Raw genomic sequence first — 26,446 nt, 5'->3', positions numbered from 1 at the left:
CCACTACACAGTTCATGGTAGCATCAGAAGCAGAGACACAAAATATCCCTGTGTTTATACCCTCAGCTCAAGACAGCTAACTTAATCTTATACATTCTTTGTATGGTAGACCAGCCATGTTTCCAGTTTATATTTCAGAAACTGAAGTTAGCAGAATCACCTAATAAGCTGCAGTGAGCTAAGAGGGAAGGTTGTGGGGAAAAATCTAATTTCTGGGGAAGTATACCATAGTGGTTAGACCACTGAGCTGGGATCTGGAAGCTGGCTTCAAATCACTGGAAGCCAGCTAGAACATTGGGACAGTCACATGATTTTGCCCCTCACCTACCTCCCATGGCGGTTTAAAAGATAAAACGGAGACTCACAGAAGAATAGATGCTGTTCTGAGCTCCTTGAAGAAACAACTGGATAACAATGTACTTAACAGATAAAAAGTGTCATTTCAGAAAGTGTTAATCTGACCTCAGAATACTGAGGAAGTTTGAACAATTCTGGGTTTTAACATCACGGTCCGAGTATACCACAGCTGTCTTTGTGTTAAGTGCCATCAAGTTGTTTCCAACTCATGGTGAACCTATGAATCAATGTCCTCCAAAACATCCTGCCATTAACAGCCTTGCTTAGGTCTTGCAAACTGGCGGCCATGGCTTCATTGACCGAGTCAATCCATCTCACGTTAGTTCTTCCTCCTTTCCTGCTGTCTTCAACCTTTCCTAGAATTATTGTCTTTTCCAGTGACTTTTCTCTTCTCGTTATGTGACCAAAGTACAACAGACTCAGTGTAGCCATTTTAGCTACTAAGGACAGTTCAGGCTTGATTTGATCTAGCACCCACATATTGGCTTTTTGGGTAGTCCACATTATGTCAGGGATAGGGTTAGGGTTAGGGTTAGGCCTGGCAAATCGCACGTACACAGCTCTGCTGCAGATGGCCCAGCCATTTCCACCGCTCAAGGCCATGAGGCCTCTTTCCTTTGTTCACATGTAATTAGTTCAGTAGCGCTTGACGGTTTCTCCTTATCTGTCTTTCAAAGGGAGTAACCTGCCTGTCCCAAAACAATGTCTCTTTCTCACTTTACTTTCACATGTTGGTGTTATGGGAATGCAAGGGTGGGGGGATTATGGGTTGAATCAATTTGTAACCTTTAGGTATATCCTGGGGCCAGAGAGCCAAACCCCCAGTGGTCCTCCTGAATAAAGCTCTTGAACCTACCTTGAGTCTTATTACTGACTGGAGTACCAGACCCTCACACATTATCCATAACACTCTTTTCCGTCACCACATTTCTAACCAATCTGCTGTCTTCCTGTCAGCTTTCTTCCTTGTCCAGCTTTCACACCATGCATAGCAATAAGGAACACTATGGCATGAATTTATTTGATCTTGGTTACCAGTGGCACATCCCTACACTTTTCTAACTCTTTCATGACTCCCCTTCCTAGTCTCAACCGCTTTCTGATTTCTTTGCTGCAGTTTCCCATTTGATTAAGGATGAAGCCAAGGCAGTGGTGGGATTCAAAAATTTTAGTAACAGGTTCCCATGGTGGTGGGATTCAAACAGTGGCGTAGCACCAATGGGGCTGGGCAGGGCACGACGGGGGAATGGCCGGGCATTCCGGGGGCGGGGCATTCCTGGGCAGGGCTGTGGCAAGGACGCAGCCGCTGCACCGGTCTTTGGGCGGGAAATGAATGCACGCAGGCGCAGGCTGCTAGTCATGCCGGTGCACCTCCTGCTAAACTGCTTCAAGTTCTGCATGCTACTGCTGAGAGGAGGGGCGTAACTAAGGCAAAAATCACGTGGCAAAATCACCAATTAGTAACCCCCTCTCGGCACACACAAATAATTAGTAACCTACTCTCAGGAACCTGTGAGAACCTGCTGGATCTCACCTCTGAGCCAAGGAGTAGAAAATCTTCCACAATTTCAGTTTTTTCATCGTCTACCCTAAAGCTGTCCCCCCAGTTTTCACTCCATCTTTATCGAAATCTCATCCAGTTTTCCTTATGAATACAACAGCTACCATGAAGTAAAATGTTGTCGCTATACCACAGGGTCCAGTTCCTACGAACCCGCCTTCTGTCTCTTCTTTTTTCCTTTCCCCCCTGAAATTTCTGAACAATTCAAACAACATGTACCTGTAGAAAGTAGGTGATGCTGCCCCCAGATCCCGTATCTCGGTCCACTGCTTCAATTTTGTAGATGCTGCTTCCTGATGGAGCACTCTGGGAATCCAAGCAGACAGTAGAATCAGGATCCTTCTGAAGGGACATATTTCTTCAAACAATTATTGAAGTGATTTCTCCTTTAAATTATCGCACCTCGCAGCTGTGAAGTCTCACTCGAGAGACGAGAATGAGGGGGAAAGCAACAGCTATAACGTGAGGCGATAGATGTGGTCGTTTCAGGTAAGGGTGAGAAAGAAAAGGTGATTTCAGAATGCAAGGAAAAATAAGCTGAAGTTTATGAGAGAGAGAGAAAAAATAAACCAGGCACAGAACAGCCAGATATCTGTTGCTTGTGAAGAGCAGGGTCTAAAAGTTGGGGGAAAAGTGCTCCAGGAAAGTAATGGTAAAGGCTGACGTCATATTTGAGGAAAACGTCAAACGGTGGGGCTGCTTTGGAAGCTGCCTCCCTACCATCAATACAAGTGAACCTCCTTTTGGAGGCTGAGCTCCTTGGATGAAAAACAGGCCTGCAAATTTGCACCAGTCACTGACGGAAGATAACTTTAACTGATTGGCTAACATCTGTGACGTCACCAGTTCACAGCTCCCTTCTGATCCCTGAAGTAATTTGGCGGCAATTTTTTAAATGTTTCCCTTTTTTAAAAAGAATAAGGTAAAAGATAAATGCAGATTATAAATTCATTGAAAATGCTGGGGGAAAGAATTAGGACTAATAAAAGGAAACACTTCTTCACGCAACGTGTGATTGGTGTTTGGAATATGCTGCCACAGGAGGTGGTGATGGCCACTAACCTGGACAGCTTTAAAAGGGGCTTGGACAGATTTATGGAGGAGAAGTCGATTTATGGCTACCAATCTTGATCCTCCTTGATCTGAGATGGCAAATGCCTTAACAGACCAGGTGATCGGGAGCAACAGCCGCAGAAGGCCATTTCTTTCACATCCTGCATGTGAGCTCCCAAAGGCACCTGGTGGGCCACTGCGAGTAGCAGAGAGCTGGACTAGATGGACTCTGGTCTGATCCAGCTGGCTTGTTCTTATGTTCTTATGTTCAGATGGAAGGGGTTTTTTTTTTGCAACAAAATAAAAGTTAAGATCTAATTCTAGCATGAAGTAGTTTTGTCCAGGCCTCTAAAAAGAGGGATCGCTCAGAGCTTGAGTTATCCCAGAGGTACACAGCTCAGAGAAACTCCCAACCTAAAGCTAAACCTAAATTAGAATAAGCTCTGTGTGGCTCTATTGTCTTTTCAGTAGCAACACTTCCAGTAGTATCGTGTTCAGGACTAGGTTCAAGCACTGTAAATCCCCCTTGACCCTGATTATGAAAACTCATTTTCATAAAATACTTGCAGCTTCCATTTTCAATGAGCGGGCCAGCTATATTGAGGCATAAGAAGAAGAAAAGTTTGGATTTATATCCCCCCTTTCTCTCCTGCAGGAGACTCAAAGGGGCTTACAATCTCATTGCCCTTCCCCCCTCACAACAAACACCCTGTGAGGTAGGTGGGGCTGAGAGAGCTCCGAGAAGCTGGCATGTGTGGGAGTGTACAGGCTAATCTGAATTCCCCAGATAAGCCTCCACAGCTCAGGTGGCAGAGCTGGGAATCAAACCCGGTTCCTCCAGATTAGATACATGAGCTCTTAACCTCCTACGCCACTGCTGCACATAACCCATCAGAAACCCACGAAGCTAGGTTTTTCAACCACTCAGCTCAAAGCTTACTAAAGAAACCGTCCATGCTGGCATGACCCCCAAGTCTGTTGGCTGTGTAGAGTGCCCATAGCCAATCGATTCCCCACTCACATTTAATGAAAAGACTTTTTAAAAAGACATCACCAACCTCCAGGACTTCGACTATGTAAGGTGTGTTGAGAAATTCTGGACTCTCGTCATTTGCATCTGTGACAAGGATTCTGACTTTCTCTGATACCTGCAATGAAACATCAAGACATTTTAAATAAGCAAACTGCTTAAAAACCTACAGAATGGCAAAGTCACTTGTGCCTTACTGGTATCATAATTGACTGGTGTCAAAACTGACTAAAATAATGGCAGAGGCATTAAATAAAATGACTGCATTGTCATGCTACTCATCCCACAACCCCTCTTCTAAAAGTGGCTCTCTAATGATAATGATAACATGAGGATTTCTAATGAGGATTATAGACAGAGAAATACATTCAGAGAATAGTTTGGAAATCATTGACACTGTAAGTTAGCACATGGGATCTGGCCTTTTAAAACCAATGTCAATGCATGAGAGTTCGTAGTATTCATTTCCAGTGGTCATCCTTGCCCTTCCCCCCTCACAACAAACACCCTGTGAGGTGGGCGGGGCTGAGAGAGCTCTGAGAAGCTGTGACTAGCCCAAGGTCACCCAGCTGGCATGTGTGGGAGTGTGGGAGTGTACAGGCTAATCTGAATTCCCCAGATAAGCCTCCACAACTCAGGCGGCAGAGCTGGGAATTAAACCCGGTTCCTCCAGGTTAGATACACGAGCTCTTAACCTCCTACGCCACTGCTGCTCCTTAAGTGATTCTTCCTCTGGCAGAGGAACTATTTAACTGAGAAGAAGTTCCATCAGGCTGGAGGAAGGCTTCAAAGGTTGTTGAGTCGGATGGTGTCGTTTTGGATGACCGAGAATCACCTGGCAGGACTGAACCAAAGATACAGTAGTCCAGCTTCCTGAATCTTTACTCTCCAACTGCAAGCATGGCAGTGGAAAGTGGAGATTCTCCCTGCGCGTGTATTCAGAGGTGTATGTTTCGCTTTCACCGTTTAAGACCTATCTCCCATGAATTGGCCTTGACCTCTAGAAAAGCCATCTAGCCAGCTATGGATATTCCCACAATGTGCAGGAGAAAACTCCATGACTTACAGCCCAATCCAGAGATGGACTCAGCACAACTGTGCACCAACGTGAGTGCCCATCGACCAGGGTTAGTAGCCCCCACCAGGGGAAGGGGGTACTTATCCCTGCAGGTGGGCGCTGTGCAGCTTCGCAGCGCCCGATCCAGAAGCTGCCATTCCAGCCCAGGCCTGCCAATGCAAAATGCTGCGCTGGCATGGCTGGGGTCGTTCTGAGGGTTGCCCAGAGGATGGGGATGACTTTAGTTGGCCTCTAGCAGCCGTGGTGTAGTGGTTAACAGCAGGTGCATTCTAATCTGGAGGAACCAGGTTTGATCCCCCGCTCTGCCGCTTGAGCTGTGGAGGTTTATCTGGGGAATTCAGATTAGCCTGTGCACTTTCACACATGCCAGCTGGGTGACCTTGGGCTAGTCACAGCTCTTCAGAGCTCTCTCAGCCCCACCTACCTCACAGGGTGTTTGTTGTGAGGGGGGAAGGGCAGGGATATTGTAAGCCCCTTTGAGTCTCCTGCAGGAGAGAAAGGGGGGATATAAATCTAAACTCTTTTTTCTTTTCTTCTTCTTCTTCTTCTTCTTCTTCTTCTTCTTCTTCTTCTTCTTCTTCTTCTTCTTCTTCTTCTTCTTCTTCTTCTTCTTCTTCTTCTTCTTCTTCTTCTTCTTCTTCTTCCTCCTCCTCCTCCTCCTCCTCCTCCTCCTCCTCCTCCTCCTCCTCCTCCTCCTCCTCCTAGTTGGGCCCCTTGCATTGGTGGAGATGACAATGAAGGTGTATCTCTATTCTCCCTATGGAGGAGTTGCAGGCTTTTCTTTTGTTGTTTACTTTGGGGGGGCTTCCTGTGCCATGGGAAAGTCCTTTGGAGGGAGCGGGGCACTGTTCCTGCCTACCAGACCAATCTGGATTGGACTGTTTGTCACATGCCATGTTAAGGTTTTTACAAAACATTCAGAATGTTTTATTGCCAGTCAACCCCACTCGCCAATTAGGGAGGCCAATCTTCAGGTAGTTGGTGACTGGGGATCTCCTGGGCTTACATCTGAGCTCCAGGTGACATAGATGAATTCATCAGGAGAAAATGGCTACTTTGGTTAGTAGACTCTATGGCATTAGTCCCCCCCCCCAAACCTGCCCTCCCCAGGTTCTACCCCAAGCCTCCAGGTGCTTCCCAACCTGGAGCTGGTAACCACATGGATACTCCTAAATGCTAGTAGAATAAGAGAGGGAAAACATTCAGAATCCAAAGCAATGGCTGCATGATTTCACACTTGTATGTGATTCTTCAGTTTCAAAATACCTTACTCTGCATCAGTGGTGGGATCCAAAAATTTTAGTAACAGGTTTCCATGGTGGTGGGATTCAAACTGTGGTGTAGCGCCAGTGGGGCTGGGCGGGGCATGACGGGGGCGTGGCCGGGCATTCAGGGGGCGGAGCATTCCTGGGAAGGGCTGTGGCAAGGATGCAGCCACTACACCGGTCCTTGGGCAGGAAACGAATGCACGCAGGCGCAGGCTGCCACGCACGCCGGTACACCTCCTGCTAGACTGCTTCAAGTTCTGCGCGCTACTGCTGAGAGGAGGGGCGTAACTAAGGCAAAAATCATGTGGCATAATCACCAATTAGTAACCCCCTCTCGGCACACACAAATAATTAGTAACCTACTCTCGGGAACCTGTGAGAACCTGCTGGATCCCACCTCTGCTCTGCATCAACAACACCATAATAAGATTTGGCCAGTCAATGGACAAGCAAAGAGCCCTCTCCAGCCATACTTTTATCAATCTTTATAGTGTTTTCTGCCCTAATAATTTTGGACTTTATTGGTTTTTTTCAATATACCGACAAATGAATCTGATGCATACTGATTTAACCCATTGAGATCCTTTCACTAGACATGTTACAGATTTAATCTGTGGTCTTCTGTAGGCAAAGTGTGTGTTCAGTCATTGAACCATGGACTCTCTCAATGAAACTGCTGAAAGGATTCACGTAGTCCATATCTACGGTAGATATTGGCAGATACAAGTATGCCAAATTGCTATTTGGTCCTTCGAAAGAGAGCGACTTGCAGAGACACAGATGGGAGGACAGCAGACATTGGCTACAGCAGGGGCATTGGGTTCTGGTCTATGGGCCAGAGGTAGATCTATCCAGGAAAAAGAGACAGACTATATTTCAGGTAAGGCCAATATAAGAAAGGTTTGTGCAACTGAAGAGGCAAGATCTGATTCATGAAAGGTTGTGTTAACATCAATTTGATTTGCTCTAAAGGCACCACTTAATTTCTGTCTTACAAAATCTAGAGATAATTCTTCATTATACAATCACGTTCAATTAAATATTCATGAAAATTAAACTGACTGCGAGAAGGCTCGAAGGGGATCATTTTCGCTGCATAATATTCAGCCTGAATGGAAACCGGCAAGGAAAGTTCCTTTTTTGTGGAAATACTTACTTTACTTAAACCATCGGAAATGCTGACGACGACTTCAATCTCATCTTCTCTCTGGAAAAAAATGAGAAGATAAATTGTAGCACAGGTGCTGGGAACAGGCTGATGTTCTAAAAATGTACAGAAAACGTTTTTGAAACTTTAGCTTTTCATATTTGTCATAGGGTTTGTCACAGGTGGTTATATAAATATAAGAGTTTCAAATGAAGAAGGGAGCAAATTCAGAACATCTGTTTTTGAAGCTCCTTCTCTGAATCACTGGGGATTTTTTTTCCGAAAGGAATGTTTGGAAATACAATGCATTTCTCCTTTGGAATTATTATGGCTGCTACTATTTTTTTACATGACCTGGAAGGCCCAGACAAGCCAAGGAAGTCCAGAATTGCAATATAGAAGGCCACGGGAAGCCACCTCTGTAGGTTCCTTGCCTTGAAAATCCTACAGGATTGCTATGAGTCAACTGAAACTTTATTTATTTATTTATTTGTTTGTTTGTTTGTTTGTTTTTTCAACTTATATACTGCCCAACCCCCGAAGGGCTCTGGGCGGTGAACAACATAACATTCAAATACAGATAAACATAAAAATCAAATATAAGTTAACCTCTAAATAGTATAAATTTAAATGCAGCAATTAATACATAACATTACAATGCCTGCAATATCCCTCTTAAACCCTCCCGAGAGGGGAAAAGAAAGGGTGGGTCCAACAGATGGTAATGGACCCTAATTCCATAAAAATGGAAGGGGGGGCACTTTCAGCGGCTGGACACTCCAAAAGCCCGGCAGAACAACTCCGTCTTGCAGGCCCTGCGAAAATCACCAAGATCCCGCAGGGCCCGAAAAGCTGGAGGAAGAGTGTTCCACCAGGCAGGGGCCAGGGCTGTAAAGGTCCTGGCCCGAGTGGAGGCCAGCCGCATCATTGAGGGGCCAGGGACTGTCAGTAAATTGGCCTCTGCTGAACACAGAGGCCTAGTAGGGACATATGGGGTAATGCGGTCCTGAAGGTATGAGAGTCCCAGGCAGCGTAAGGCCTTAAAGGTAAGCACCCATACCTTGAAGATGATTCGGAATTCAACTGGAAGCCAGTGCAGGCGACACAATATTGGTTGAATATGGTCACGGAAGGCGCCCCCTGTGAGCAAGCGGGCCGCCGCATTTTGGACCAGTTGCAACCTCCGGATCAGCCTCAAGGGTAGGCCCACGTCAACTTGATGACACTTTACACACAACTCTTTCAACTGTGACTTAAAGGCAAAAAATCATGAGGGATGTCTCAGTGAAATCCATTTTGCCTCATAAAATCCAAAATGGGTCACTGCAGTAGAAATCAGCTCAACCTCACTGGATCATACCTCACGGTCGAGTTCCTCAACAAGAGTAATGTTCCCATAGTTCTCATCAACTGCAAAATAACTTCTAGTCCCAGCTTCAAAGCTTATGCCATACGTCACTTGATCCCCTTCTGGGTCTGTTCCATTCAGCGTATATACATGGGTCCCTGAAAAGAGACAAAGGTGCTAGTAGAATATTATGGGTAAAAATGTGACACTGCTTGCTGGTTAGTCCCTATGAAGGAAAAACTATCATGATTTTTTAGGAATGTACCAATAAAGTCCATTGTATGAACAAATACAGCAGTCTCTAACTGTTGGTGGGTTAACGGTGCTCACCCAGGGGGCCAATCCCTCCTGCCTCCCTTGGCCCCACATTACAAGATCCCTCTTTGTTTTCTTCCTCTTCCTAGATGCCTGCATTGGTACGAAGGGTTAATGGCACCCACTGAGGGGCTCAACTGCTCCTGCCTTTCCTCCTCACTCAGCCCTGTGTCATCAGCTCCCTCCTCTTCCTCCTCTTCCTCCTCCTCCTCCTCCTGGATGCCTGCTCCCCTTCTTGTTGACGTTTACCACTCAGAGAAGTGACCAACCCACTGATTAAAGGGGGAAAAGATAAATGTTTATTAAGAAGTATATTTAGGATAGGAAAGAGGGAGTGAAAGCATGCTGCTATCTTGCTAACCAGGTAGAGTCTCTTTTTCTAACTTCCAAAGAAGCAGGATATTACATCTGATATAAAAATTATAAAGATATGCTGGTTGCAAGACCACAGTTGAGAAATATTCATAGCTGAAAATAAATTTTGCGGTTGCACTCAGGAAATCAGTGACTGAGTGCTATTAGGACCGCCGCGTTTGCTATTTTGCAAGAACCAGCAGATACTTGCTTATGAGTGAAAGGGCAACAGTGAGCACTGACCTAGCAGTTCGAAGTATATGGAGATGGTTCACCCAACTGGTTAGGCTTTTTGCTGATCATGCTTGCTGGACAGAAAATATACGTAGCCCCATACGTAACCAAGTCAGATGATGCTGAATGTATTCTTTTAAAAATATATCTTGGAATGTGCTGATTTGCAACAAGTCAAGATTGTGAGCCTGCGTGGACAGCCGGCCAGGATTGGCCAGAAGTGGTCAGGAGGGTCTGTTCAGAAATGTCTTAAAATGAGCTGTATTGTGATGCAGACTTCAGAGAGTTGGTACCACGGTATTACTCTCTCCATGTCTGCAGACATGTCAATAAACCTAGCTTGCTATTAGCCATCCTTGTGTGGAGTTTTAATGGGTAAAAACTTCCATAACACATCTGAGAGTATCAGTATAAGGACAGACAAGAGGTGACACAAAAGGACAAAGGGGTCACTAATTTTATAGTCCCCTCTAGCTGACCACTTGCCTGCCCCCTGCTGGGTCCTTTGCACGTTAGACCTTGCCACATCCAACATCCCTTCTCAAGGTCTAGTGTGCAAAGTCCACAATATTCATCTTCTTATATAGACTTTCAAACTTCTCTCCAAGTAAGGGCTCGGTGAACGCATCTGCATCCATTTCTTCTGTCGGACAGCACCGCAAGTCAACAAGCCCGTCTTCACACGTTTCTCACAAGATGATACTTCATATCCATATGCTTGGTTCGGGAGTTTATCTCCTCCATCTCTGCAAGTTTTATGCATCCTTGCAATGTCCTCCCATGTGGAGGACTCTGGAACCATTTCTGCCTTCGCAAGACAGGCACATCTCAATGATGGTATGACCATGTTTGTTCTGCTGGATCGCCTGAGATTTGCAGCCCCTTCTGGCTGAACAGGCTCTGCAGAGGCTCCATGTGCACTGTCCATGGTGCTGTCCATAGTGCTGTCCATGTGCACTGTCCATGGTGCTGTCCATAGTGCTGTCCATGTGCTATATCATAAAGTGCATTCTTCAGAGAGAAAGAGGAACCCAGGAGGTTATTTCATAATACTGAGCAATAATTTGGAAACTATGTCCTTAACTTCAAATTCTTCCTAAGAGGTGGCATGCAAGGGGAGGGGAGGGGAGGGGTGGCATGCAAGGGAGGGGGAGGGGACCCGGCATCTGGACATGGCCCACCCACCCTAATGGAGGGAGGGGAGGGGTGGCATGCAAGGTAGGGGGAGGGGACCCGGCATCTGGACATGGCCCACCCACCCTAATGGAGGGAAGGGAGGGGTGGCATGCAAGGGAGGGGACCCGGCATCTGGACATGGCCCACCCACCCTAATGGAGGAAGGGGAGGGGTGGCATGCAAGGGAGGGGGAGGGGACCCAGCATCTGGACATGGCCCACCCACCCTAATGGAGGGAGGGGAGGGGTGGCATGCAAGGGAGGGGGAGGAGACCCGGCATCTGGACATGGCCCACCCACCCTAATGGAGGGAGGGGAGGGGTGGCATGCAAGGGAGGGGGGAAACCCGGCATCTGGACATGGCCCACCCACCCTAATGGAGGGAGGGGAGGGGTGGCATGCAAGGGAGGGGGAGGGGACCCAGCATCTGGACTTGGCCCACCCACCCTAATGGAGGGAGGGGAGGGGTGGCATGCAAGGGTGCTGTCCATGGTGCTGTTATCCTCAAGTGTTTCAAGAGCGCTGTCCATGGTATTCAGATACACTGAGACTTGATTTTGCTCTGCTGAGGTGAAATCACTGAAATCTGCTTTCTCCTTTCCATCCACATAAACTGCATCACAAATCTTTAATTCACCAGTCTTAGGGTTAAAGATTCCCTATCCTCTGCACCCCTGGGCCTATCCTATTAAAATTCCTCCTTCCATTCTGAGGTCCAATTTTGAGTGCTTCTCTTTAGAAATATAAGCATACGCTTTTGATCCAAATGCTCTCAAATGGCTCACGCTGGGCTTCTGCCCAAGGTTCATAAGAAGTCTTATCAGCTCCCTTGGTTGCTGTATTAATGATCTGCCCGGTATTTATCTGGCAGTTTTATTTTTATATATTTTTTATTTTTCAAACTTATATACTGCCCAATCCCCGAAGGGCTCTCAAAGTTTGGTCTCAAACAACATGCAGCTGGCCATTTCAGTAAGGGATCTATTTTTCCTTTCAGCAGTCAATTGATATTCAATTCCATATTCAGTCAATAATGCTTTCATTTCATTTGAGCAATATTATCCCCCATTGTCTGAGTGCAGTGCCACCGGAGTCCTTGGAAATCTGTTCTTGACTAATGCAAGGTAAGCTTTAAATGTACTCAGGACTTCGCTTTTATGTCTGAGGAAATATGTCACCGTATAGTTTGAAAAACTATTTATAAATGTAAGGAGGCATCTGCTCCCTGAAGGGGGCTCTGTTTTAAAAGGTCCGCATAAATCTGTGTACAGATAAGCTCGAGAGGGCCCTTTGCTCTCTGCCTGCTCGATTCCTTAGCAAAGCTCAGTCTGACACCCTATCCCTTAAGGTAACTATCACATTTCTCTATTCACTGAGAGCAGTTAGCTATTTGCATATTCTTTGTTAAGTTCTGGCTCGCAAGTCGTTTTATTGCTTCAAATGATCTGTGGCCAAAGCTTCTGTGCCACAAGTTTAAACAGTCTTTGTGAGTATACTTCAGAACATTTCCATACACTGTGTTGAAATTTTGGAGATTTGCCCTATATATAGTAGTAAAGTATATAGTAGCAAAGTGTTTATAAGATATCCAGTCTTGTGACTGCCAGCCTTTTTGGTACAAATCTCCAGGTGTACCTGTTCTTGCTGAATTACAACTGATCTCTAGAACAAAAATCAGTTTGCCTGCAGAAACATGGCAGCTTCAGAGGGGAAACGCCAGGAAAAATCCCACCCCCCCAAATTCTCCCCTTCAGAGGCACTACCCCCTATTTTCCAGGACATTCTTGTAGTTATTTATGTGTTTTAGTTGAATGTATATGATCATTTTAACAGTATTTTAATTGTTCAAATGTTTTACTATTTTTCCGTGCTCTGCCACTAAGACCCTGATGGGGAGGACAGGGCGCATTAAAATGTCTTAAGGAGCAGCAGTGGCATAGTGGTTAAGAGCAGGTGCATTCTAATCTGGAGGAAGCAGGTTTGATTCCAAGCTCTGCCGCCTGAGCTATGGAGGCTTATCTGGGGAATTCAGATTAGCCTGTGCACTCCCACACATGGCAGCTGGGTGACCTTGGGCTAGTCACAGCTTTTCGGAGCTCTCTCAGCCCCACCCACCTCACAGGGTGTTTGTTGTGAGGGGGAAAGGAAAGGAGTTTGTAAGCCCCTTTGAGTCTGCTACAGGAGAGAAAGGGGAGATATAAATTCAAATCATCCTCTTCCTCCTCCTCCTCCTTTTCTTCTTCTTCTTCTTCTTCTTCTTCTTCTTCTTCTTCTTCTTCTTCTTCTTCTTCTTCTTCTTCTTCTTCTTCTTCTTCTTCTTCAATAAACTCTACATCTCAGAGCATCAGGTTGGCCATCAAATGAAACAGAATCCATGGAACTGAGAGGGAATGGGGAAGGGACTGAGAAATGCTGAAGGCCTTTGAAAACCCACTCGGCAGGCTCACTCGCTTGTTTCCCAGATGGTCAGAATAAATTGGTCAGATGGGCAGAGACTCCAATTTCAAGTCATGTAAGTTCCAATAAGGAAGGAAATAATAAATAAGTTATAAATAAGTGAAGGACGAAAACCTGGACTTTCTCATATTCTCAGCGTTTTAAGGGACGAAAGAAATCACCTTGTAAGAGACCAGAAGGTGCAAACCCCAGGGAAAATCAGCCAGTTGGCACACCGGAGTCTAGTATATTTTGAATTACTGGAACAAGGTGACCACGGAGAAATGGTTCCTGTGCTTCAACTAAGATGCCAGAATGATAATTTTTGCTGAGTGTTCAGTGGCTGTCAGAAAACTTTTGCTAGATCCAAATCAACTTTCAGGATGTTATTGATGGCTTCAGCTAAAATACAGAGCTTTCCTCTCATGAAGGGAAGGGGTTGCTCTTTAAGTATGAAGAAATGCTAGACTCCCCCTCTATAACTAACAGAAAGGCTGGTGTTGTTATCTAGCCTGTGATGTTATCAGGACTAGGGCTGTGCACCATTTTTTTCCTGATATTTTTGGAGTTGGCATTTAAAAAAGAGCCCTTTGGGGATGGGGTGGTATAGAGAAATCAAATAAAGGAAGGAAGGAAGGAAGGAAGGAAGGAAGGAAGGAAGGAAGGAAGGAAGGAAGGAAGGAAGGAAGGAAGGAAGGAAGGAAGGAAGGAAGGAAGGAAGGAAGGAAGGAAGGAAGGAAGGAAGGAAGGAAGGAAGGAAGGAATAAAAGACATGGAAATATTGGGAAAATCTGGAAAAAGTGCCATACTGGTATGAGTTTCCCTGGCTTTTTTCCCCTTTGACTTTTTCCAAATTTTTCAGGCCTTTTAAACATGATCCCAGAATATTCCGAGCTGTGGAGCAGCATTAAGCATTAAGCTCTGCTTCTCCTCCGCTGCCTCTGAAGTCCAAGTGCTCTTTGGAGGCAGCAGGAAAATTTGAATGACGGGCTTGGTGCTGTGCCTCCCTTGCCTCTGAAATTCACATGGTCTTTGGAGCAGAGGTGGGATCCAGCAGGTTCTCACAGGTTCCCGAGAATAGGTTACTAATTATTTGTGTGTGCCGAGAGGGGGTTACTCATTGGTGATTTTGCCACGTGATTTTTGCCTTAATTCTGCGCCCCTCCTCCGGGCTTCCTCAGCGGTAGTCGCCAAGGCACTTGAAGCAGTCTAGCAGGAGGTGCACCGAGATCGCGTGGCAGCCTGCACCTGCGTGCGTCTGTTTCCTGCCCAAGGACCGGCGCAGCGGCTGCGTCCTTGCCACAGCCCCGCCCAGCAATGCCCCCAGAATGCCCGGCCACACCCCCGTTGTGCCCCGCCCAGCCCCATTGGCACTACGCCACTGTTTGAATCCCACCACCATGGGTACCTGTTACTAAAATTTTTGGATCCAACCACTGCTTTGGAGGCAGCAATGCAGAGCTGAGTGCTGAGCCTGGCTGACTTAGTCCAGCATTCAAAGTTCTGCAGCCCATGCAGGCTCTGGACATAATTTTACCAGGTAAGTGAGGGGGAGATCTGTCTTCCCATTTTTTAAAGGTGGTGTAACCAAAGTGACCTGAAAAGTGCTGAAAAAATTCTGCATGTTTCAGGATCTACTTGTCAGTTCCCTTAAAATACTGCCATTTTGGGACTGAAAATACACCCACCCACCAACCCGCCAAAAGCTGAAACAGCTTTTTTCAGATTTATTTTCATTTCAGCTTTATCTGGACGCACAGCACTAGTGCGGGACAACCTGAAGGAGCTCTTGAGTACAAGATAGGTTTCCTCATTTTTGTCGTTTTATGGTGTGCAGTCCAGTCAAATCACTGTGCTGTTCCTTGAACCAGATCCAGATGCATCAAACATACAGTGGACGGGGCAGTTAAAGGGCGTAGAATTGTCCACCATCTAAACTGAGGGAGGAAACATGGGAATTGTAGCTCTGTGAAAGGAGCCAGGCCTCTCTAACAGAGAATTCTCACCAAACTGCTATTCCAGAGATTATTTGAGGGATATATCAGGACAGTAAAACTGATATAATATTGGTATTTTTCAAAAAGTTGATATGTCTATAGAATTTTCCCAGCTCTTTTTCTGCTGGGAAGAGGACAGATACATCTGAGAAGAGAAGACAGATAAATTCTGTCATTGGGTGATGCATCTGCCTCTAATTAAATCCTTACATTCCTTTTTTCAAAAAGGAAGTTACATGTATTAAAAACGTGGAATTTTATTTGCAAATTACACATACACACAAGTTTTGTAGGGCAGTGAACACATTTTAGCACTAGTGCAATCAAGTGACCTTCTAGCAGTGCAGTAAGACGAGAACAGATTTGCTGCTCAAAGCTACACAAAATGGTGATCCTCCAGTAATGATGGAGATGGCTAGGGTACCCCAAACATGCAAAAAATGGAATCCACTCATTTATACAGTCTACTTTCTCCTGAACTAAAGATCTGGGCATTAACTGAGGCTTTGCAGGTTGGCTGGGCCAATCCATCACCCTAGCAGCCATGTAGTGTATCATATTTTGATGATGATGAAGAAGAAGAAGAAGAAGAAGAAGAAGAGGAGAAGAAGAGGAGGAGAAGAGAGAAGAAGAAGAAGAAGAAGAAGAAGAAGAAGAAGAAGAAGAAGAAGAAGAAGAAGAAGAAGAAGAAGAAGAAGAAGAAGAAGAAGAAGAAGAAGAAGAAGAAGAAGAAGAAGAAGAAGAAGAGGAAGAGTAGTTTGATTTCATATCCCACCTTTTTCTCCTGTAAGGAGACTCAAGGTGGCCTGCGAGCTCCTTTCCATTCCTCTCCCCACAACAGACATCTTGTGAGGTAGGTGAGTCTGAGAGAGTTCCTGTGACAAGCCCAAGGTCACCCAGCAGGAGTATAGGTGTATGGAAACACAACTGGTTCACCAGATAAGCCACTGCCGCTCAGGTGGAGGAGTGGGGAATCGAACCTGGTTCTCCAGATTAGAATCCACCTGCTCTTAACCACTATACCACACTGGCTCTCGGGGTGGTAATATGAGAAGATCCCCTCGTCTTGTGCCCCCATCAAAGTGAAACCAACCTCCAATAGGATTGGCATAGGGTTAACTTTCTCCTGGCTGGTGGTGAGAAACCTGTTCCATTGCCCCCAGTTTAGGCTGGTGAAGGTCTTCAGCCAGCCCTCCCGGTTGCAGGCATATTGGAATTATATTGGAACACAAAGAAACAAACTAGAGACTTGACGACAATTCTTTCAAATCACCGCCTGGATGACTCGCCGATAATTTTTACACCCTTCTCAGCACTAACTCTCCATATCATTAACACCCCAGGAATGCTTCCTAGTGCTGACTTAACACCAATTAAAAAATCTCACACGAGTGATTCTGCCTTCTCCTGCTCCAAAAGAAAAATGAATCAAAGCTTTCCACACTGAAAGCTTCTCTCTGGGGGAGTGTGTAAATGCCAGAGTAGGCCTCAGGGATGGAAGAACCCATCTCCCTTGGCGATTGGCGATTGGTCAGCTGGTGCTGAAACTTATTCCTGTCATAATTATCCATCGCCTGATCATATAGGAGTTATCACATTGTAGTGAGCTTTGGTGGCAAAATATGTGGTAGGAACTGCTCAGAAAATAGGGAAAGCAGGATAGATTGCTGGTAATTTGAGACCAAATTATGACCAAATTATGAGTGTTTTGGGTTTTCCGGGTTGTCCGGCTTGAAGAAGATGCCAGCCACAGATGCAGGCGAAACGTCAGGAGAAAATGCTACAGGAACACAGCCATACATTCCGGAAAATCCAAAATACCCTAGTGATTCTGGCCATGAAAGCCTTCGACAATACATTGAGATCAAACTGCTGTTCAAGGAGCTCTCATATAGCCTCTTCCGCAGCCCCTAACTTTAAAGAATTCCCCCATACCATGAACTTCAGTAGTTCATTCACAGGTGTGAGGCAAGGCCTAGGGAAATGGCACTGGAAAGCTGAAGTAACATGAGGAGGCAACTCCTACTGACATGGAGAAACCGAAAATTTGTATCTACAGGTTACACCTGTAAATACACCTGTAGTTACACCTGTAGATGCACCTGTAGTTACACCTGTAGATGCACCTGTAGTTACATCTGCAGATACACCTGCAGTTACACCTGCAGATGCACCTGTAGTTGCACCTGTAGATGCACCTGTAGTTACACCTGTAGATGCACCTTCAGTTACACCTGTAGATACACCTGCAGTTACACCTGTCATTACACCTGTAGATGCACCTGTAGTTACACCTGTAGATGCACCTGCAGTTACACCTGTAGATGCATCTGTAGATGCACCTGTAGACGCACCTGTAGATACACCTGTAGATACACCTGTATCTACAGGTTACACCTTATAGCAGTGGTGGCGAACCTTTGGCACTCCAGATGTTATGGACTACAATTCCCATCAGCCCCTACCAGCATGGCCAATTGGCCATGCTGGCGAAAGCTGATGAGAATTGTGCTCGAATCCTGTATGGAGAATGGGAGGCTCACACCACGGCCTTATAGGTTACAGGAGGAGCAGCAAAAGGGTTAATCTATATGTGAGTCCCATGGTGTTGTTTACCCTAAAAACAGCTGTGAGTGAAATGAGTTTGAGATGATGATGCAGAAGGCAGTGGGGTATACTCAGCAAAAGGGGTAGAGGCTCACAACAATTGTTTTTTTATTTGCTTGTTTCTTACCAGGGCTTAAACCCATTTGTGAGGGCCAGGCAGGGGGATTTCACTCCTGGAAATGGTCCCAAGGAGGAAACAGTGACTTTTCCCAGTGTTGTGATCTGATCACTCCACAACTTTTAGGGCCAAACATGGATTTTGAGTACTGGAACTACATCAGTGTAATTCAGACATATTAATCTGTCTTAAACCGAGCCAGGTCATTGGCCTATCAAGGTAAAACTTATTTATTCTGCTTGGCAGGGGCTCTCCAGGGTCTCAGAAAGAGGCCCTTTCCACACAGACCCTTTAAAACATTTTGAGGCAGGAAATAAAATGTTTCCTCCATGGAGGAACACAACATGGAGGAACCGCAACATTTTAATTTCAATCTCAAACCTTTTTAAATGAATCCCCTTTTAAAACGATTCTCTGGCTGAAACATTTAAAAAATGGCTTCATTTGCCTGGGTAATCCCTTGAAGACGTTTCTCAAGCCTCTCTGCCTTCTGTGCACTTCTTCCTTGGTGCCATTTTGTCAGCTCGCTCCTTGCCCCTCACCTCTTTCTGGAGCATTTTGGAGCATTTGAGCAGCATTTGTTCAGGTTTTTTTTTGCAGGGGGGGGGGGCTAATTTTCAAAGGAGTGAGTGTAGAAGGTGCAGAGAATTTGGTAGCACCCTGCTGTGAAGTTCCGAAGCAGGGATTCCGCACAACAAGCTCAAAATAAAAAGCAAAAATCACAAAATGGCAGCCAGGAATCATTTGGAGGGAGGGAGGACATAAATTGTGGTAAAGTGGGGGATTGAAAACATTTTAGAAACGTTTTTGAAAATTTGTGTGAAAAAGGACACAACCTTTGCACCAATCAGGGATTGAACCCTGGACCCTCTGCCACTGAGCTGTGGTCTGACCCAGTGGTGGGATCCAAACATTTTAGTAACAGGTTCCCATGGTGGTGGGATTCAAACAGCGGCATAGCGCCAATGGGGCTGGGCGGGGCACGACGGGGGCGTGGCCGTGCATTCCAGGGGTGGGGCATTCCTGGGCAGGGCTGTGGCAAGGACGCAGCCACTGCGCCGGTCCTTGGGCGGGAAACGAATGCATGCAGGCGCAGGCTGCCACGCACGCCGGTGCACCTCCTGCTAGACTGCTTCAAGTTCTGAACGCTACTGCTGAGGAGCAGAGGAGGGGCGTAACTAAAGCAAAAATCACGTGGCAAAATCACCAATTAGTAACCCCCTCTCGGCACACACAAATAATTAGTAACCTACTCTCGGGAACCTGTGAGAACCTACTGGATCCCACCTCTGGTCTGACCCATGAGGACCTATTTTACTCTAAGGGCTAGAGCAGGGTGAGGTCACACATCTTGGTCCATCTGCAAAATGAACATTAAAGGCTACCTGTCCTCCCACTTTGTGAGCAGCATCTTAAACGGGAAAATAAACCATGTCCCTTTGTAAATATGTGTCATGCTAAAGGACAGTCTGGTATGTCTGTTTGGCACTGTCAGTAGCCAGCTATGATCTCTCTTTACCCAGTAGGCTGCCCCTCTGGTCAGGTTCCCCCTGCTGTGAGTAAGAATTTTTTCCTCACACCATAAGAGCCCAGGTGTCTCTGATCCTATTACCTACACAGTTAGAGGGATCCTTCCATGCCAAGTGGAAACAGTTTGGAAACTTCTTTTCTATCTGGGGCAGCACCAGGATCTAAAATAATCCTTCCCGGGGGAGCAGTTGCAACTTCCAGAAATAAATAAGCAGGAAAGGGCTGGAGAGCCCCAAACAAATGTTGGAAGGTATTACACAGAGGTCTTGGGGAGGAAGGGGGTTGGCTGATGGGCTTGTTGGGTAGGGCGGGATAGAACTGCCTCAGGAGTGATGTTTAGGCAGACCTGGGCCTTTCCCCACTTTTCCCTCGGCTGCCGTCGCTGTGCGCAATTCCCAGCGCGCGGCTTCCCTGGCACGCACCTGGCCGTCCCCACGACCCCGCGCTCTACGTGGGGTCATCAAAAGGCGCCCTTTGCAAGAGTGCCAGGAATGCCTAGCGCTGAGGGGGCGCGACAGCGTCAGCGTTGGGGCGGCTGCGCTTTCGCCACCCCTCTCGTGGGGAGTGCCGGGGGACCCCGCGCTACTCTCCTCAAGTAGCGCGGAGCTTAAGCTAAGTGGGGAAAGGCCTTTTGTTTGGGAAGATCGAGAATGGAGAATCATAGCAGTGAAAAAAAGTGTCGGAAAACTTCTTTCAGGTATTTAGGGGATCCCAGGGAAATAAGATTGCCAGCTTCAGATTTTTGGGTGGAGCCTGAGGAGGGCACAGTTTGAGGAGAGGAGGAACCGCAGAGGGGTACAATGCATAGACTCCACCCTCCAAAGCAGCCATTTCCTTCAGGACATCTGATCTGTCCAACTAGATATCAGTTGTAATTCCAGGAAATGTGCAGGATTTGCTTGGAGGTTGGCAACCCTATATCAGGAGGATCTTCCTGGCCCCAAATAAGAGAAGGGTGTTGTGGGTGTTATTCTGGCACAACTGCAGGGGGAAACTATGCTTACCAATGGCTCAGTTCTGTCAGGTAAACTCCTACCCTTGTTGCTCCATCTCTATCAGTACTTAAGGTAGAAAGAGGGAAGGGGGACATCAACAGACATTACAGCATTCTAGGATTTCCCCAGAACTCTATGGTAAGATCCAGAAGTGATGTTGCAATGTCGTTCAACCCTTCCCTTCATTGTGCTTTGCCCCCAGTGTTTCCTGCTTTTTTTAAAAAAACCCCTCAGGGCAGTGTACATAGTTATTCCTCCACAACAGCTCTGTGACGTAGCTTAGGAAGAAAGAGTGTGACTGCTCTAAAGTCACACCCAGTGAGCAGTATTGGCTCTAAAGTCACACCCAGTGAGCAGCAGTGGCATAGTGGCTAAGAGCAGTGGCTAAGAGAAGGTGCACTCTGATTTGGAGGAACCGGGTTTGATTCCCAGCTCTGCCACCTGAGCTGTGGAGGCTTATCTGGGGAATTCAGATTAGCCTGTACACTCCCACACAAACCAGCTGGGTGACCTTGGGCTAGTCACAGCTTCTCGGAGCTCTCTCAGCCTCACCTACCTCACAGGGTGTTTGTTGTGAGGGGGGAAGGGCAAGGAGATTGTAAGCCCCTTTGAGTCTCCTACAGGAGAGAAAGGGGGGATATAAATCCAAACTCTTTATCATCATCATCATCATCATCATCATCATCATCATCATCATCATCATCATCATCATCATCATCATCATCATCATCATCATCATCATCATTATTATTATTATTATTACCACCAGCTGGGGATTTGAATCTGGGTCTCTCCATGGCATTCTAATGAATTTACCCCACATACCTTCTACTGATTGTATTATATATCAAAAACAAAGGAAACAGATCGACACACACTCTGACACACACACCCCCATTATGTGTGATCAGGGATTCATGAGTAGTGGACTAGGAAGTGGAAATGGCCCTGGAGCAAGTCATGTGGCTCAACAGTGCTATAAGGTCATTAACTTCCTCACTTCCCCGTCCCTCAACCTGGAGGCAGTGCAGAAGGAGACCATTGGTAGGCTGACACAAACTGCCATGGCTGATGAGGGGCCAAGGCCAACAAGGCCAAGCAACCCCTGAGGCTTGGGCAGAGTTTCTAGGGACAGCTCTGTCAGTGGCCCATCAATAAATTTCTCTGTAAGTCCTCCCCTGACACACAGGTTTTAAACATGACATTCCCCACAGCTGTTGTGTGGCTGCCAGGAAAGAGAATCAAATCCAGGGAACCCAGACCTGACTTGTTGAAAAATATGCCTGGTCCTTAGGAGTCATCTGCAGTCCCTCTCATTTCATTCTTCAAAAAGAGTGATTTTTCATGTGGAAATGTTGGCTTTGCCCTATGGCCACCTGCTGCAGAAAGAGGGGGAAATTCGGCCTTTCAACTAATCTGGCCATATTCACACCCTGAACTACCCAGCCTACATGTTAAGGTCTGCCTCTTAAGCCCTGCCCTCAGTGCCTCTGTCTTCAGAGATGAGGTAGCAGTGGCTAAAGCCAGGGCATCTTCTGTGGTGGCCCCCCACCTTTAGAACACACTATTACAATGATGAAGGGAAGGGACACTGGGCCAGGGGCATAAACTGCCCTCATGCCCCCTCCAGCCCTGCCCCCGACACCCCCCCCAACATGCCCCACCCCACCCCCACATGACTGCAATGGCTGCACCTGGGGCGAGCTGCCTCAGATGTTCCCATTGCAGCTACGCCTCTGCCCTGTCACTTGAGGCTTGCCTGGCCTCTACTTTGCTTTTTTTTGTCTTTTTTGGCACAAGACGAAAACGAATCTTTTTTTAACCCAAGCTTTTAATTCAGTTTTTTAACTGATCAGCTTTTTAGTTCTCTGTTATTTTACGGGTAGCTTTTTACGCAGCCAGTATTCTAACGACTTGCATTCTAATACCGTGTTTTTTAATTGTAAACCACTTCAAGCAGGAATCTGAAGAGGCAACCAAGAAACATTCCAAATAGACAAACAGGCAAATAAATAAACCAACTTGGACTGGGGAGCCTTGGATTCAAATCTCTACTCAGACATCAAATTCCCTCAGTTGCTTGGGGTAGGTTATCTTCTGCCAGCCTAGCTAGATTTCCATTGATTTCCATTTCTATTTTTCTATTTACATTTATTAGCCACCTTTTTGCAAATTCTCAGGGCAGGGTACCATAAAACATGCAACATTAAAACCATGACTGTAAAAAGCACAACACAATAAAACCCCATCCTAAAAATCCCATTCTAAAAACACAATGAAACCCCATTTTTAAAACATAATCTAAAATCTCCCAAACCCTCCCCAGCCACCCACAAAAAAGGAGGGGTGTGTAGATATCATGGGGGACCCTACTAGTGGTGGTGGTGGGGGTCAGCAAAATGCCCGGGTGAAGGGGATGGTCTTCACCAAGTGCTGAAACTCCAAGGCTCATTCCACACATGCAGAATAATGCACTTTCAAACTGCTTTCAGTGCTCTTTGAAGCTGTGTGGAATGGCAAAATCCGCTTGCAAACAGCTGTGAAAGTGGTTTCAAAACGTATTATTTTGCGTGTGCGGAAGGGGCCCAAGAGAATAGATACCTGGCAAATTTCTGGAGGGAGATCATTTTCCAATATAGGGCCACTGTGGAAAAAGCCCTCAGGGTTACCCCCATAATGCTCGCCAGGTTTAATGTTATGCCTTCTGCCTTGTTACATGGCAGATTTAATAAGCAAGAAAAGGCTAAAAGATTGTGCCCGTGTAATGATGCCTCAGTTGAATCTCTGGCCCACCAATTACTACACTGTCTCAGATTCAAGGAAATCAGATCCAAGTATGTGAATCTTACTCCTTTACATTTACCCCATCTCCCCGATTTAATTAGATTACACTACTTGTTGGACAACCCTGATCCTTCTCTCTGTATGATAGTGGCAGACTTTCTCCTGGAAATTACTAAACACCAGTAGATTTCCTTCGACCCAACATTTGTTTCCTGTATTGTATATGCTTTTTAATCCGTTTTTTATTATTGTTGTACTGTTGTCTATGCCAATAAAGGCTTGCTTCTTCTGCTGCTGCAGACCAACACATCTATTGTCCAAAACTTTCTCAGCCTAATTTACCTAACAAGGTTGGTTGTGAGGATAAACTGCAGGAGGAGAAAACAACACAGGCTATTTCGAGCGCCTTGGATGAAAGGTGGTATAAAAATGTGATAGTGGGAGGAAGATGACTCAGCTCCACAAGAAGCAAGATTCCACACAGCCAGGAGCGGAGGCAATCACATCTGGATTCTCCTACAGTTTGCATTACAACGTCCACCCCGTTGAACACCTGGATGATACACAACTACACAAACATCCCACCTTTGATCACATTCAATTGTTTTTAAATAGCTGCGACAAGGGCGAACAATCCCTACCAAGTAGCATTATGACTGCCCTCCCGCATCTTTAGCAACGCCAGAGTTAGGGCATCGAAACAAAACATTGTAAGGTAATACTGACCCACGGCTGTGTCTTCGGAAATGCTGAAAAGCGCCATGTTCCCGTTGGTGCTGCTGGCTCCGTTGTCAAAAAAATAGGGAGCATAATTTGCCTGAACTAGAAATCAAAAACAAAAAACTCAGAAGAAATCATCCCTTCGATCACAACCCAAAGGAATTGTTTATCCTCTCTCTGTGTATAAAGCGGAGGCCGAAGGCTTTGGGAATAATCCAAGTTCATGGCAGATCCAATTATACCCATAGACCTCGTTTCTCTTCGAGAAAGTTTATGGGACTCTTGAAGACATCCTGTATTATGCTTATCTTACAAACTGCTATGAATTGTCATATATTTACATATGAGTGAGTGTGTGTGTGTGTGTGTGTGTGCGTGTGCGCGCGCAACTGACTCTTTCAACCCATTCCAAAATATCTTGTTAACCTTTGCAATGATCATCACTAACGTTATGCTGGTATTGGCACATCCTAAACAGAGTTGCACCTTTGTAACGTCATTTATTTCAGTTGACTGTAGAAGGTACAATTCTATTTAGGATTGCATCCCAACAGAACTGTTTGACTGAGAATCTGCTCAGTGAACTTACTCTCTGGGAAGTATTTTTGGGAGTGCACCCACAAGAAAAAGGAATTAAGCAAGAGCACAGTTTCTGGCTCTGGAATACCCTACTTGCTAGGTCAGCCTTCGCAGATGTTCTCTAAACTGTACATTTTGAGGAACATCGCCAGCTTCTTAACAACGCCTCTATTAATCCGGACCACATTCTAAACACGCTGCTTTCTGAGCGGAGCCTACCAAGAAGCCATAATGAAATAAATTACTTACTTGCTGCAAAGAGAACAGCAAAGTTCAAAGAAAATAAAAACAAAATCAAATTAGTTCCCATTCTAATCACAGACGAGGCATCAACAACAGTCCATTGAAGTCGCAAACACGCAGTCGGCGGGAAGGGAGAAAAGCAAGCAGCGAATAATATTGAGCATGGTCATCCAAAGAGGACGATAAAGCCACGTTAGCCAGGATTACTATCATAAAGCCAAGACAGTTCTACATGTTTTGTTTTCTTTCAGTAGAGAGTTCGTGGTACTTACCTAGGCAAACGTTCACAAAACTGAGGAACAAAGATGGGGGGAAACGCCAGGCATGCTTCATCCCACTGAAGAAAGGGCCAGTTTCTTCTTCTTAGTTGAGGGGGAAAGCAGTTGAACATATAAATATATATATTTGGCCTGAAAGCCCCAGCTAGGAACGTCCTTCAGAGCTGCGCTGTGGGAAGCCTGAGGAGAGGCAGGAACAGATGTTAAGATGTTAAGTGGATGACACGTCTTAATTTCTGAGGAACTGAAAGGCGCTCCTTCCTTTCAGCTAATTAGACCAATTACTTGGCTAGCAGCTATGGGGCTCATTTCTGCAGCAGAGTTTGAAGGAACCTACCAGACTCCCTCTCTGTCGGATCCATTGTTTGCGCAGTTCTTCGCTTACCTTACCAAAGGATTCTCCAGATCCGGACAAGGGAAGATAAAACAGGGAGCTTTGAAATATCTCTTTTCTTTTTCCTTGTGTTTCTCCCCAGCAGCAGCCGACTGATGACTTTCACAACAAGCAGTCCAAGTTTTAAACAGTTTGGAAATCAAGGCAAGCAACGAAGAACAATCAGCTTCTGAGTTTGTTAGGAGAAATCCTTTTCCTGTAGGTTTCTTTCCTAATGCTTCTTATGGAAAGCAACGTAATTTATAAGCAGCCTTGAGAGGCATTGGGGGGGGGGGGAAATCTCTTCATAGAAATGAAGGAGCTTTTAAAAAATTTCGTATTTCAATATTAGGGTTATATAACACTAACACACACACATATATGTGCAGTGGTGGGATCCAAAAATTTTAATAACAGGTTCCGACGGTGGTGGGATTCAAACAGTGGCGCCGCCGCACACACGCACCTCCAGTCCCTATTGGGCAGGGAGGTTGCTTTAGTAACCCCTTCTCGGCACTCAGAAAAAATTAGTAACCACTTCTAGAGAAGTGGTGAGAACTGGTTGGTTCCCACCTCTGTACATGTGTGGCGTAGGAGTGTTAAGAGCTCGTGCAGCAGTGGTGTAGGAGGTTAAGAGCTCGTGTATCTAATCTGGAGGAACCGAGTGATTCCCAGCTCTGCCACCTGAGCTGTGGAGGCTTATCTGGGGAATTCAGATTAGCCTGTGCACTCCCACACACGCCAGCTGGGTGACCTTGGGCTAGTCACAGCTTCTCGGAGCTCTCTCAGCCCCACCTACCTCACAGGGTGTTTGTTGTGAGGGGGGAAGGGCAAGGAGATTGTAAGCCCCTTTGAGTCTCCTGCAG

General features: G+C 46.0%; 1 protein-coding gene across 1 annotated transcript in view; it reads right to left on the bottom strand.

The window, feature by feature from the left end:
* CDHR1 (cadherin related family member 1) overlaps positions 1-25,671 on the bottom strand; it is a 111,108-nt gene extending 85,437 nt beyond the window's left edge. The window contains exons 1-8 of the mRNA XM_048506852.1: positions 25,593-25,671; positions 25,202-25,387; positions 24,936-24,938; positions 24,114-24,209; positions 8,855-9,000; positions 7,504-7,554; positions 4,030-4,119; positions 2,138-2,224 (exon numbers count right to left, since the gene is read on the bottom strand). Coding sequence (XP_048362809.1) covers positions 2,138-2,224; positions 4,030-4,119; positions 7,504-7,554; positions 8,855-9,000; positions 24,114-24,209; positions 24,936-24,938; positions 25,202-25,262 — 534 coding nt within the window. The 5' untranslated portion in view covers positions 25,263-25,387; positions 25,593-25,671. The remainder of the gene's footprint in view (positions 1-2,137; positions 2,225-4,029; positions 4,120-7,503; positions 7,555-8,854; positions 9,001-24,113; positions 24,210-24,935; positions 24,939-25,201; positions 25,388-25,592) is intronic.
* Positions 25,672-26,446: the final 775 nt, after the last annotated feature.

The sequence above is a fragment of the Sphaerodactylus townsendi genome, linkage group LG08 (assembly GCF_021028975.2).
Source record: "Sphaerodactylus townsendi isolate TG3544 linkage group LG08, MPM_Stown_v2.3, whole genome shotgun sequence".
Lineage (NCBI taxonomy): Eukaryota > Metazoa > Chordata > Lepidosauria > Squamata > Sphaerodactylidae > Sphaerodactylus > Sphaerodactylus townsendi.
This window is presented reverse-complemented; position numbering and strand designations above follow the sequence as displayed.